At 41.4% G+C, this 14,169-nt stretch overlaps 1 protein-coding gene across 1 annotated transcript in view; it reads left to right on the forward strand.

The window, feature by feature from the left end:
• LOC126163035 (vesicular glutamate transporter 2-like) overlaps window positions 1–13,488 on the forward strand; it is a 181,937-nt gene extending 168,449 nt beyond the window's left edge. The window contains exons 10-11 of the mRNA XM_049919908.1: window positions 12,993–13,113; window positions 13,202–13,488. Coding sequence (XP_049775865.1) covers window positions 12,993–13,113; window positions 13,202–13,381 — 301 coding nt within the window. The 3' untranslated portion in view covers window positions 13,382–13,488. The remainder of the gene's footprint in view (window positions 1–12,992; window positions 13,114–13,201) is intronic.
• The last annotated feature ends 681 nt before the right edge of the window (window positions 13,489–14,169 follow it).

Below are 14,169 nucleotides of genomic sequence, written 5' to 3' on the forward strand. Positions count from 1 at the left end.
GGTGCTTTTTGATTTTAAATGTTTTACTTATGACATAACTTCAGATAATGTGCTACATTTTATCTACATTACAACACGGCTTGAGGCCCAACTCATAATGAAAACATTTCATAACAAAAATTTGTAAAGACCTGAAGATACAGCAAAGTGTATCGAAACCGGTTGTTTCTAAATAACGAATTTTGTGTGCGATCTTGGCTTTATGAAGTTTTCACGACGTACAACAGATCGCTCCTTCTGATTTCCCAACATGAGAAAATTAATTCAAGTGTTACGTTTTACATATTCCATTGATTCTATGAGAGTAGTCCTTCGGATGTAGAAAGAAGTCTAAGATGTACATATATTGAAGTGAAGTGCAACGGAAAATCCTACAGTTGTTATGAAAAGTATTATAGTAATAAAGTGCTAATATGAAGTATATCGCAAATAAAAACGTTAAATATAAGAATTCTTGGGAAGACATTCATAAGCATAGTAGAAGGTATATTCCAAATGCACGTTTTTCAATTCACTTTTAAATTTCATTATAGTATCTATAAAACGATTAAAATTTTCTGAATGTTGCTGAATACACGTTTCTCCGTATAACTGAATTTATTCAGTATAGATGTTAAACTCCTGCAATCAGTCTAGAGATTATTTTTCAACGTAGAATTAAAATTGTGTTTTATTTATTTATTTATTTATTTATTTGAGAGAACAGGAATTTATCGTAATATTCGTAATATTAGAGTTTTCCGTAGCTGGGTTATTGGCCCTGCGTATAACCCCCAACATGGAGAACTGGGTCTTTTTTTTTTGTAGGGGTGTTCTTCCCTTGGCCTTTGCAGATTCCTCTACTTACTACAAGGCAGCAGTGCTGATTTTGGTCCACCCTGAGTATTTTTTTATCTCATTACCCATCATATCTGATGAGCTTTCCGATCCCTACCCGTCACCTGGGGAGGCGCCCGATGGGAGACCAGCAAACTACACGAACACCTCACATATGCCTCGGGTGGAAAACGGACCCCAAAATATGACGACTTTGCAATAGAAATCAAACATGAGAGTTGGAACATGGAATGTACGGGGTATACTTAAAACAGGATCCTTCCGAAGACTCAGCAAACAACTAGACATTAACACTGTAGCAATAGCAGCAATACACGAAATACGACTATTAGGTCGGAATATACAAGATATGGATAAGTACACAATATTCAACTGTGGTAAAGAAAATGGTTATCACGAATTTGGAACGGCCTTCTGTGTACTAAATGATATTCTACCTACAGTAATAAAGTTTGAAGCCATTGATGAAACACTATGCTATCTTAGAGTCAGGTCCAAGTGGTTCAACTTGTCACTAATAAACTGTCGTGCACCAACTAATGACAAAGATGATGTAATAAAGGATAATTTCAACAAAACTTATCAGACCTGTGAAACGAACTACCAAAACATATCAAGATAGTAATAGACGATTTTAATGCAAAAATAGGAAAAGCGGATATTTTCAAAATCAACTATTGGAAAAGAAAGACCGCGTGAGGAAAGTAATGACAATACGACTGATAAATATCGCTGCATCAACAAATATGATCATTAGCAGTACTACCTTCCCTCATAAAAGAACACATAAAGAAACGTGGTACTCAAGTGATAAGAAAACAGCAAATCAGGTTGATCATGTTCTCATAGATAGCAAACACAGAAAAACAATTAATGACGTATGATCCTTCCGAGGAGCTGAAATATGGTCAGGTCATAATCTAGTAATAAGCACAATGAAAATCAAGCTGAAGGCAACACCAAAAGTGAAATCTAGACCGGAAAACATGAACAGATTTGATTTGCAAAATGTGATAGAAACAGAAGGAATAATGAAGTACAAAGCTGAAGTTTCAAACCGGTTTGAGGCCTTAGGTAATATGGAAGAAAGCCTTGAAATGACCAGTGATGAGTACTGGAACGATGTAAAAGAAGTCATCCTCACAGCTGCAAATAATAACCTGCAGAGGGTTAAGAAAGGCTGGAAGAAAAGGTTCGATGAAGAGTGTGAAGAAGCTGAAGACAAGGTTATGAAACTACGGAAAAAGTGGTTGCAAACAAATAAGAATCCTGAAATAGAACTTGCTTATTGGCAGGCTCAAATGCAGGCAAACAAAATTAACCGGAAGAAAAAGAAACAATTCCTAAAACAACAGATTGAATCTATTCATTAATCTCATCAAAACAACAACATCCGGAAAATGTATGGTACAATCAACAAAATTATAAAAGGTTTTAATTACAAAACCAAGGTGGTGAAGGATTTAAATGGCAATATCATGATTGAACCAAGAAAAATTTTAGCGACAAGCAAGCAGTATTTTGAAAACCAACTGAATTGTTCTGATCCAGAAGCATCATTTACTAGTTCCAGCAACAGTCACAACTGTGAGAAGATTCCAGAACCCACATATGAGGAGGTGGTAGAGTGTATCAAACGCATAAAAAATGGTAAAGCAACTGGCAGTGACAGCATCCCAGCTGAGATACTAAAATATGGAGGAAAAACATTGCACAGACGTTCATTTCATCTTATACAGACAATCTGGAAAACAGAACATTCCAACAGAGTGGAGAGAATCATTAATAGTCCTTATACATAAAAAAGGAGATGGGCAAGATCTCAGAAAGTATAGAGGAATATCATTAGTCAATACAGGTTATAAGATCTTATCTCGTGTATTGCTATGACGCTTAAAGCCATATGCAGAAAATATAATAGGGGATTATCAAAAAGGCTTCCGCAAAAACAGATCCACCACTGACAACATATTTGCAATCATATCAATAAATGAAAAAGTTTGGGAATATAAACAAAAAATACATTATCTGTTCATAGATTTCATGAAAGCTTATCACTCCATCCATAGACAAAGCTTATGGAATGTAATGACTGAATTTGGTTTCCCAATTAAACTGATAAATCTCTGCAAATTATGCATTGATGAAAATACAAGCAGGGTTTTACTAAATGGATTAAAGTCTGACCATTTTAAAAATAAAACTGGCTTAAGACAAGGAGATACTTTGTCTCCCCTTCTCTTCAATGTAGCTTTAGGAAGAGTGGTGAGGAAACTCAAACTGGTACCTGCTGGAATCATCCAAGAAAGCAAAATTAATGTGTTAGCATACGCAGATGACATAGTGCTCATTGGAAACAATGAAACAGAGATTAGGCAATTATTTGTGGAGCTTGCAACAGAAGCATCAAGACTTGGCCTGAAAGTAAATGACGATAAAACGAAATACATGATAGTTCACAGATGTAGAGATCAATGGAATAACCAGTCACATGTAATTGTTGGTAAACACAAATTCGAGCGTGTTGAACAGTTCAGATTTCTGGGATCAGCGATAGATGAACAAAATCAGAGACAGGTAGAAATTAAAGAGAGACTGCAAAATGCTAACCGAGCCTATTATCCAATATAAAATCTCTTAGGGTCCAAACTGCTGACTAGGAAAACTAAAATAAAGTTGTATGTAATAAATCATCAGACCAGTGCTAATGTATGGGGTAGAAACATGGAGCCTAACGAAAACAGAACACCACCATGTACAAGTATTTGAGAATAAAGTTTATAGAAAATTCGTTGGCCCATATTATGACAACGAATCACGATGCTGGAAGAGAAGAGACATCATAGAAATCACTCGAGGTATGAATTAAAAAACACCTTCAGCCACAATTTTTCGTGTTTTATTTAGTACACGAAAAATTGTGACTGAAGGCGTTTTTTAATTCATACCTCGAGTGTATTGAGTACAGTCACGTTTGAAACTGCAAAATATGGATAAAATTAAAATAAAACATAGAAATCCACGAGCTATCACAACAACCAACGGTAGTAAACATAATAAATGGTAGAAGGCTGCAATGGGCTGGACATCTGATGAGAATGAAAGAAGACCAAATTGTGTTAAGAATATTCAGAGAGAAGCCGCAAGTCAAAAGACCAAGGGAGCGACCCAGGAGTACTTGGCGTAATGAAATTGATTGCATATGCGAAAGACTGGGAATAAATAACTGGCAAGAGGCAGCACAAGACAGGGGCATCTGGAGGAAGCATGTAAGATCGCATGGGAGCTTCGAGTCCCTTAGAAGCCTACTACTACTACTACTACAGGAACTTCTCGTGAACTCCGCGGCGTTAAGGTTTGCTTTGTGAAGAATGCAACCAGCCACAAATACTCTCTCAGAAAAAAAAGTCTTGACACGAAGGAATTATCTTAATCGGACGGAAATCGGTAGATGTGATGTAGATGTACAGACAAACAAATGACTACAATTTCAAAAAATTGGATGATTTATTCAAGAGAAAGAGATTTACAAATTGAGTAAGGCAACAATGTGTTGGTCCAACTCTGGCTCTTATGCAAGCAGTTTTGCGGCTTAGCTTTGGTTGACAGAGTTGTTGAATGTCCTCCCGAGGGATATCGTGTCAAATTGGCATCTTAGATCATCTAAATACCAAGATGGATAGCTCCAAACGTTCTCTGGTGGGGAGATATGCGGCAGCCTTTCTGGCCAAGATAGGGCTTGGTAAGCACGAAGACAAGCAGTATAAACTCTCGCCGTGTGTGGATGGGTATTGTCCTGATGAAATGTAAGCCCAGAAGCCCAGGATTGTTTATCTTTACAGCACAGTGGTAGGTAGGCGATATTCTGTGCACTGTTTTGTAGCCCTCCCCCCCATGAAGGTAGGCGAATTTCTGTGCCATGTTTTGTTGCCCTCCCCCTCCCCACCCCCATGAAGGGCAACAAAACAGGGCACAGAATATCACCTACGTTCATGGGGGTGGGGCAACAAAACAGTGCACAGAATATCGCGTACCGCCCGCATCTCGTGGTCGTGCGGTAGCGTTCTCGCTTCCCACGGCCGGGTTCCCGGGTTCGATTCCCGGCGGGGTCAGGGATTTTCTCTGCCTCGTGATGGCTGGGTGTTGTGTGCTGTCCTTAGGTTAGTTAGGTTTAAGTAGTTCTAAGTTCTAGGGGACTTATGACCACAGCAGTTGAGTCCCATAGTGCTCAGAGCCATTTGAACCATATCGCGTACCTTCATTCGGGGGGGGGGGGGGGGGGCAACAAAACAATGCACAGAATATCGCCTACCTTCATTTGAGAGGGGGGGGGGGTAGGGCAACAAAACAGTGCAGAGAATATCGCCTACCTACTGCTGTGCTGTAAAGGTGTTGCGGATGACAACCAAAGGGGTCCGGCTATGAAAAGAAATGCCACCGAAGACCATCACTCCTGTCCTTTAGGCCGTGTAGCAGTCGACAGTCAGGTTGGTATTCCACTGCTGGCCAACGTGTCTCCAGACATGTCTTCGGCCTGGAATCTCATTCACTGGAATAGAATAGTTTTCAGCGATGAGCCCCACTTCTAACTGAGCCACAATGACCATTGAAGACGTTTCTGGAGACTCCTCAGACAGCGGTGGGATACCAGGCTGACTGTCGCCTGCCTTACACCCCAATGAACAGGAGTAATGGTCTTGGATGCCATTACTTTTCATAGCAGGAAACCTCGGCTGTCATCCAAGACACCCTTAGAGCACAGCAGAAAGTCTACGATCTTCTAAGCCCTGTTTCGTTGCCCATCATGGTAAGCCATCCTGAGCTTGTATTTCAGCAAAATAATGCTATCTTCGTACTTGCCAAACCACATCTTGGCCAGCAACGTCGCCGGATCTCTCGCCAACTGAAAACGTCTTGAGCATTATGCGCAAGGCGCTCCTACCATCTTGGTATTTTGACGACCTAACGCGCCAATTGGATAGCATTCGGCAGGATTTCGATCAAGAGCACATTCAACAACTCTATCAGTCAATGCCAAGTTGAACAACTGTTTACGTAAGGTCGAGAGGTGGACGAAAGCGAAACTGACTTGCTCAAGTTGTGAAGGTCTGTCCGAGTTTTCTGAAATTGCAATCATTTGTTTGTCTGTACATGTAAATCACATCTACGGATCTCCGTTCTATTCGGATAATTCCTCCGTGATGCGTCGTTTTTTGTCTTAGAGTGAATTTGGAAAAGCATTGTTTTAATGGCAGTGCTGGTTTAGAGCTACCATTCACATCTTAACTAGGCAAACATTTATTTTAAATTACAATAATGTATTGGTCAGCTGCTTGCCGTCCGATCCAGCACTGTAGCTGAGTATTTGAGTATTTAGCAAACATTTTAATGTGCCTGCGTTTGATAAGATATGAAATCAAAGACTTCTACATACTTACATTTGTTCTAGTGGGCGGCTTATTGTCTTGCTTTGGTCCATATGCCTTTTCAATTTGATGCACGATGTGTTGAAGCAATAGCGCACACATTGTAAAGAAACCACTCTGACATAAAAACTTTTCGCAATGTGCTTCATATCTGCTGCAGTCTCAGACATGTGCTCAGAAACAAAAACTACAATCATGTGAAACGCATGTCTTATGCCTCCGCACAGTATCAAACAATTTGTCAAACTTTACTACGTTTCTCATATTTCTGACCGTGAATGGTGCTGTGAACGTGTTTGTCAAACATAGAGCGTGTTTGCGCGTTTGAGAGAAATTTTTACTGACGAAAACAAGATGGCAGGCATTGTGTGTTGACGTTTCGCCGCATATGTATGGCGGAAAAGGCTTTTATTACAATTTATCTCACTGTATCGTGGGTTTCCACAACTGTGGAAACTACGATCAGGGATAAAAACAAAACAGCACTGGCAGTTACCAAAATAGTTGAGGTGTCGCACCTTTCCCAGCCATATACTACACAGGAAGAGGTTAAGAAGAAAATCAATATTCTATGCACAACTTACGACCGAGAATTCAATAAATAAAACATTTAAAAAAGTTCTTCGGTGTTTCCACAGCTGTAGGCAATTGAAAGGTCTCTGCTGGATTCCTTTCATGTTAATTTCTTAAATCTGTTGTCATTTACGGCATAAATTCCTCGTCTAAATTTACTGTGGCGTTTCTGACTATCTGGGAGGAGACTGAGTAGTGGAACGTGTTACTTTTACACATAAACAAGAACGATCTGTCACACTACTACACTTAAAAACACAGTTTATATGTAATTCATGTCACACAGTCTCATACGGAACCTACATCCGCTTTCTTTTATATACTGTATATGATAAGATACTGTCATCCCCCTTCCCTTCTGTGTGAGAGGATGAATGAGCAAATGTATTTCTAGTTGCATGCTTCAGGGTAGCAGACAAGCCTGTCTGCTAGAGAGCAGTAGGACCAACGTCGGAACAGGTAGCTACGCTTTCTAAAAGCAAAGAGGTTTCTATCCTTAGTATGGTCCTGTCTGTCCTTTGTCATGTTGGTATAGGAAGCTGCCCCTCTGGCCACTTCCGTTTGTAGTGGTGAGCCACCCTCTGGAAGGGACCAGGTCAGTCTGTCCGTGGCGAGCGTCTGAAGTGGTAAGATCTCCGGCTAAGCGCGTGTCTGCTAAGTCCGTAGAACAATGGATTTCTTAAGTTCAGCCTAACTGAAAATTTAATCACCTTTATTTCAGGTTTAGCTCTAAAATATCTAATGTTATCTTAAATTGCAGCGCAGTGTAATTCTCGTGTGAAGTTCAGAATATATTCCGGTAGTTGCTTTGTCACTACTTGGTGAGTAAAGTGGAACCACGTGTTGATCAGTTCATCAATCTTAAATGCGAATGTGCGTGAGATTATAACGTCTCGTCTTGACAATATTTTTCAATATAGCAACTTTTCTTTATGTTCAACCCACGTGGTGTGTACTTTGTGAAACCAGTACCATGCGCTTATACAATTGTTTGACCCATCAGGTTAATAGTAAGACGATAGTAACCAGTTCGAGGTTTCTCTTTTGTAAATTGCTTTTCGATCTAATTTATTTTAATTATCAAAATTATTGTGGAGTTACACTCTTTGTGTAAACCAAGTTGACCACGTGAAGCATGTGGTGTAATCATCAAAGTAGCCCTCAGCTATTCTTTTCGCGAAGATTTCACAAAGAGTTAATATGAATTTAGTATACCAGTGTGTGGTAATTACATGACGGACAGGATTGTGCTACGAACGTAACTTCTTTGGGTGAAAATTGAATCGGTTGGTAGTGGTTAATTTTCTCTTGCATATGTTTCAACGTTCTTTATGTGTTGTTTTATGAATGCAGTGTTGTATGCAGTCTCCCAATCTTGGCTCCATATTTGATGTGTTCCGTAAGATTACAATCTCACATTTTCACAATCCTAAATAAGGCACCAGTTTAGTTAGGAATCAAGTTTAATATGCTGAAATTTCAATGATCAATGTTAAAATAAATTTCCAAATATAAACTGATTTATTTCTTTTTATTTAAATTCTCTTTATATATATATATATATATATATATATATATATATATATATATATATATATATATATATATATATATATCACTGGTTGTCGTATGACTATTAAAAGATTATAATTAATGTTAGTCTGGTTGGGAATTTGGTAAGCTAGACTGGATACCTGGTGAAACAGTTGGGCAGTAATGCAAGGTTAACTTCCCCAGACAGCTCACAGCTTTTAAACCGCTTTTATTGTCTATCAGTTCCGCTTACACCAAAAAATAAAGCAACAACGTAACACAATGTGTTCCAACGTTGTGGTATTTTAATGAACTGTTATTAGAGGATCAAGTAGAAGAGAATAAATGTTCACACTTTTGTCTTCTTTTTTAGTGTGAGGGTCAAGTACAGTAACTCTAAATAAGTTATTAAAAGTATCAGTGTCCATTTGGAGAAAAGTTGATATAACCTTGAGGTTCCTTTAACAGCTTTTCATGTTTATATTTGTCTCTAATTTTGAACTATTCCCGGGGCCAGTGTCTTGTTTTCTCCTTCAAACACAGTGCCAGAGTCAATGTTAAAAAATGCTTTCTCTGAGTTTTTAACTATTGCTGCTCGTGTGAAAATACAGCATACACGAACAGTGTCTGCTTCAAAAGTTAGGTAAACGAAAAAACTTGTTGGATAGTGAGCGGGTTTAACTGACAAATCTGTGTACAGATAAGAGTAAAATGTTCAAATAAGTTTGACCGTGTATGGGGCCTTTTAGACTGCAAATGAGTGTTCATGTGCTACAGCGATTTGTCTATAATGTATGTGCTGTTTCACTTCACCCCTTTGTGCATCTTTTTGAAATGCCAGTAGGATCGAAGCAAGAAGTGGCGCCAAATTCTGAAATAGTCTTGTGCAGTGCAAGGGCGGACGGCATGTTGCTGACGAATACATTACTGTATTAAAAAAGTTAGCTTCTGAAGACAGGCGTGATGGCACGAAACCGGCAATGACCTCAAAATATAGCTTTTTAAATTATTTCTAGCTCATTGCGTTCTTCACTAACAAAAGATGTATATTTGTATCGAAATGGACATTGTCGAGTAGATTGACTGTGAAGAAGTTGCCATCATGTTCTCGAACTAACATTAGTCATAATTATACGCTAATCAAATGGTTCAAATGGCTCTGAGCACTATGGGTTGGTTCAAATGGCTCTGAGCACTATGGGACTCAACTGCTGTGGTCATAAGTCCCCTAGAACTTAGAACTACTTAAACCTAACTAACCTAAGGACGTCACACACATCCATGCCCGAGGCAGGATTCGAACCTGCGACCGTAGCGGTCGTGCGGTTCCAGGTTGTAGCGCCTTTAACCGCTCGGCCACTCCGGCCGGCCTTAAGCACTATGGGAGTTAACTTCTAAGGTCATCAGTCCTCTAGAACTGAGAACTACTTAAACCTAACTAACCTAAAGACATCACACACATCCATTCCCGAGGCAGGATTCGAAGCAGACTGTAGCGCCTAGCACCGCTCGGCCACTCTGGCCGGCTATACACTAATCACCCAGAACATTATGACCGCCTGTCTAATATCCGGTAAGTCATCCTCGGTGCGGGTAACAGCAACGACGCGTCGTGGCATGGAGGCAATGAGGCCTTGATAGGTCACTGGAGGGAGTCGGCACATCTGCACACACAAGTCACCAAATTCGAGTAATTTCCGGGAAGGGGGTCGATGACCTCTGACGCCACCTTCAATCAAATCCCAGATGTGTTCGACTGGATTCCGTTCTGGTGACTTGGGGGGGGGGGGGCATCACATCGATTAAAACTCGCCACTGTGTTCCTTGAACCACTCTATCACACACCTGCCTTTTGACACGTGGCATTATCTTGCTGAAAAATGCCACTGCTGTCGGGAAACATGATCGTCATAAACGGGAGTACGTGATCTGCAACCAGTGAACCATACTCCTTGGCCGTCATGATGTCTTGCACGAGCTCCACTGGACCTATGGATGCCAACGTGAATGTTCCTCAGAGCATAATGTGGCCGCACCAGCTTGTCTCTGTCCCACATTACAGGTGTCAAAGAGCTGTTCCCTGGAAGACGACGGATTCGCGTCCTCCAATCGGCATGTTGAAGAAGATATCGGGATTCATCAGACCATGCAACGCTCTGCCAATACGCCAACGTCCAGTCCCATTGGTCACATGCCCATTTGAGTCGTAGTTGGCGATGTCGTGGTGTTAACATTGGCACACGTATGGGTTCAAAAATGGTTCAGATGGCCCTCAGCACTATGGGACTTAACATCTAAGGTCGTCAGTCCCCTAGAACTTAGAGCTACTTAAACCTAACTAACCTAAGGACATCAAACACATCCATGCCCGAGGCAGGATTCGAACCTGCGACCGTAGCGGTCGCGCGGTTCCAGACTGAAGCAACCGCTCTACCACCACTGCCGGCACGTATGGGTCTTTGGCTGTGGTGGCCCATCGTTAGGAGTGTTCGGAGGACTGAGTGTTCACACACACAGCATAAAAGTCTGATGTTACTTCCGCCACAGTTCGCTGGCTGTCCTGTTTTACCAGTCTGTCCAGCCTCCCAACCCCACGACGTCTGGACGTGGTTTCACCTTGATTTCGCCACGTATTGAAGACACCCAGCACTGCACTCCTCGAATAGTTCCCGAAATGCTCGCGCCGAGCCTCCGTGCCATCACAGTCTGCCCTCGGTTAAGCTAAGATAGTTCGCGCGTCTTCCCCACAGACCGCACGCTCACGGGTGCTTCATGCATCGTGCGTGTGTCTGGCTGTCAGACATTCCTCACCAGGTGACGCTGATATCGCCTGGACTGATTTATATCGACATTACGTCGGTTGTCATAACGTTCTGGCTGATCAGCGTATCCCCCTGTGCAGCCCACGAACCTCGCACAGATAGGCAACGCGAGGTACTGCAACATCTAACACATGGCACTCTATAAACAGCTATATTCATACAGGGTGTTTCAAAAATGACCGGTATATTTGAAACGGCAATAAAAACTAAACGAGCAGCGATAGAAATACACCGTTTGTTGCAATATGCTTGGGACAACAGTACATTTTCAGACGGACAAACTTTCGAAATTACAGTAGTTACAATTTTCAACAACAGATGGCGCTGCAAGTGATGTGAAAGATATAGAAGACAACGCAGTCTGGGTGCGCCATTCTGTACGTCGTCTTTCTGCTGTAAGCGTGTGCTGTTCACAACGTGCAAGTGCGCTGTAGACAACATGGTTTATTCCTTAGAACAGAGGATTTTTCTGGTGTTGGAATTCCACCGCCTAGAACACAGTGTTGTTGCAACAAGACGAAGTTTTCAACGGAGGTTTAATGTAACCAAAGGACCGAAAAGCGATACAATAAAGGATCTGTTTGAAAAATTTCAACGGACTGGAAACGTGACGGATGAACGTGCTGGAAAGGTAGGGCGACCGCGTACGGCAACCACAGAGGGCAACGCGCAGCTAGTGCAGCAGGTGATCCAACAGCGGCCTCGGGTTTCCGTACGCCGTGTTGCAGCTGCGGTCCAAATGACGCCAACGTCCACGTATCGTCTCATGCGCCAGAGTTTACACCTCTATCCATACAAAATTCAAACGCGGCAACCCCTCAGCGCCGCTACCATTGCTGCACGAGAGACATTCGCTAACGATATAGTGCACAGGATTGATGACGGCGATATGCATGTGGGCAGCATTTGGTTTACTGACGAAGCTTATTTTTACCTCGACGGCTTCGTCAATAAACAGAACTGGCGCATATGGGGAACCGAAAAGCCCCATGTTGCAGTCCCATCGTCCCTGCATCCTCAAAAAGTACTGGTCTGGGCCGCCATTTCTTCCAAAGGAATCATTGGCCCATTTTTCAGATCCGAAACGATTACTGCATCACGCTATCTGGACATTCTTCGTGAATTTGTGGCGGTACAGACTGCCTTAGACGACGTGCGATCACCTCGTGGTTTATGCAAAATGGTGCCCGGCCACATCGCACGGCCGACGTCTTTAATTTCCTGAATGAATATTTCGATGATCGTGTGATTGCTTTGGGCTATCCGAAACATACAGGAGGCGGTGTGGATTGGCCTCCCTATTCGCCAGACATGAACCCCTGTGACTTCTTTCTGTGGGGACACTTGAAAGACCAGGTGTACCGCCAGAATCCAGAAACAATTGAACAGCTGAAGCAGTACATCTCATCTGCATGTGAAGCCATTCCGCCAGACACGTTGTCAAAGGTTTCGGGTAATTTCATTCAGAGACTACGCCATATTATTGCTATGCATGGTGGATATGTGGAAAATATCGTACTATAGAGTTTCCCAGACCGCAGCGCCATCTGTTGTTGAAAATTGTAACTACTGTAATTTCGAAAGTTTGTCTGCCTGAAAATGTACTGTTGTCCCAAGCATATTGCAACAAACGGTGTATTTCTATCGCTGCTCGTTTAGTTTTTATTGCCGTTTCAAATATACCGGTCATTTTTGAAACACCCTGTAGATGTGGTAATATCGATACCTCCAACATTAGAGCTATCTCCTTATTTAATTGTTCAGAGGTGTATATTTTCATAAGCTAATTCTTTATGTTTAGTGTAAACCACCTGGATATGGCGCCACAGTACGCTGGAGTCCTAATGGGTCTCTCACAGACAGTCGCTACTATACCGGGAATGGTGAGCCCTCCCCTCACAGGTTTCATTGTCAAAAATAAGGTAAGTGGTTACATACAGAAGTTACGTACTTAGCAGTTGCCTAATACCTTGAACAAATACAGTGATTCTAAACGCATGTGTATTTTAGGATCCAGAGGAGTGGCGGACGGTGTTCTTCATTACCAGCGGTGTCTACCTGTTGGGAACACTGGTTTACGGTGTCTTTGGTTCCGCAGAGAGACAATCTTGGGCCAGAGGTGCAGCCAAGAAAGAAGAAATGGCGTTTGACAACAAGGCCGTAGAAACCGAAACTACGAGTTCCCTATAAAACTGCATTATGAAGTCCATTGTTTAGTATTAACCTTTAGTGTACCCTCAAGTGGTTTTCATATATATATTTTGTACAAATCGTTACATAAAATGCTTAATTAGTTATTTTTGTGTATTCGTTTTTCACCTCATTGAACTACATAACAGAAAAACATTTGAATTTTTCGTATGTGAATGTGTTCCATCCGCTTTTTGTGCAAAGGACATATTATAAGAAAATATATTAACTGGTGTTATCCTAGTGGATTTAGAGCGAATATGAGAATTGTCGTTTTGTAACAACGGTAAAAATTTAATAATCTTTTTTTATGTCGAATCATTTTCCTGTAACAAACTGGTGATTTGATTTTATGTACTAAACAAACGATCTCCGTCGCAGAGGACACAAAATTTCAGCCATGTGATGAAACTCAATGGCGTTTCTCAGTCTTTCAGTATTCGTGACCTATTTCGCAACACCGATCCGCTACACGACAAAACCAGAATCGATGGCCCTCTATCACGTATTACAGGTAGCGCGCGAATGTACTTCCGTAGGTCTCTTCATAGACTTCACGGCTAGTGGCGAAATCAAAAGGCAATTCAGGAAGAAATTCCTATTAATTTTGGACAGAGGGCATTTTTCAGTATTCTGTACTGAAAACTAGAGCATTTCGTACACTATTTCCATTTTCAACATCCTATCTTTGCGAAAGCGGATTTTCTGCGTTGGTTGCTTTGAAGACCAAATACAAATATCAGCTACACTTAGAAAAAGAACTCAGAGTGTCTGGTTCTAATATTAAA

The sequence above is a fragment of the Schistocerca cancellata genome, chromosome 2 (assembly GCF_023864275.1).
Source record: "Schistocerca cancellata isolate TAMUIC-IGC-003103 chromosome 2, iqSchCanc2.1, whole genome shotgun sequence".
Lineage (NCBI taxonomy): Eukaryota > Metazoa > Arthropoda > Insecta > Orthoptera > Acrididae > Schistocerca > Schistocerca cancellata.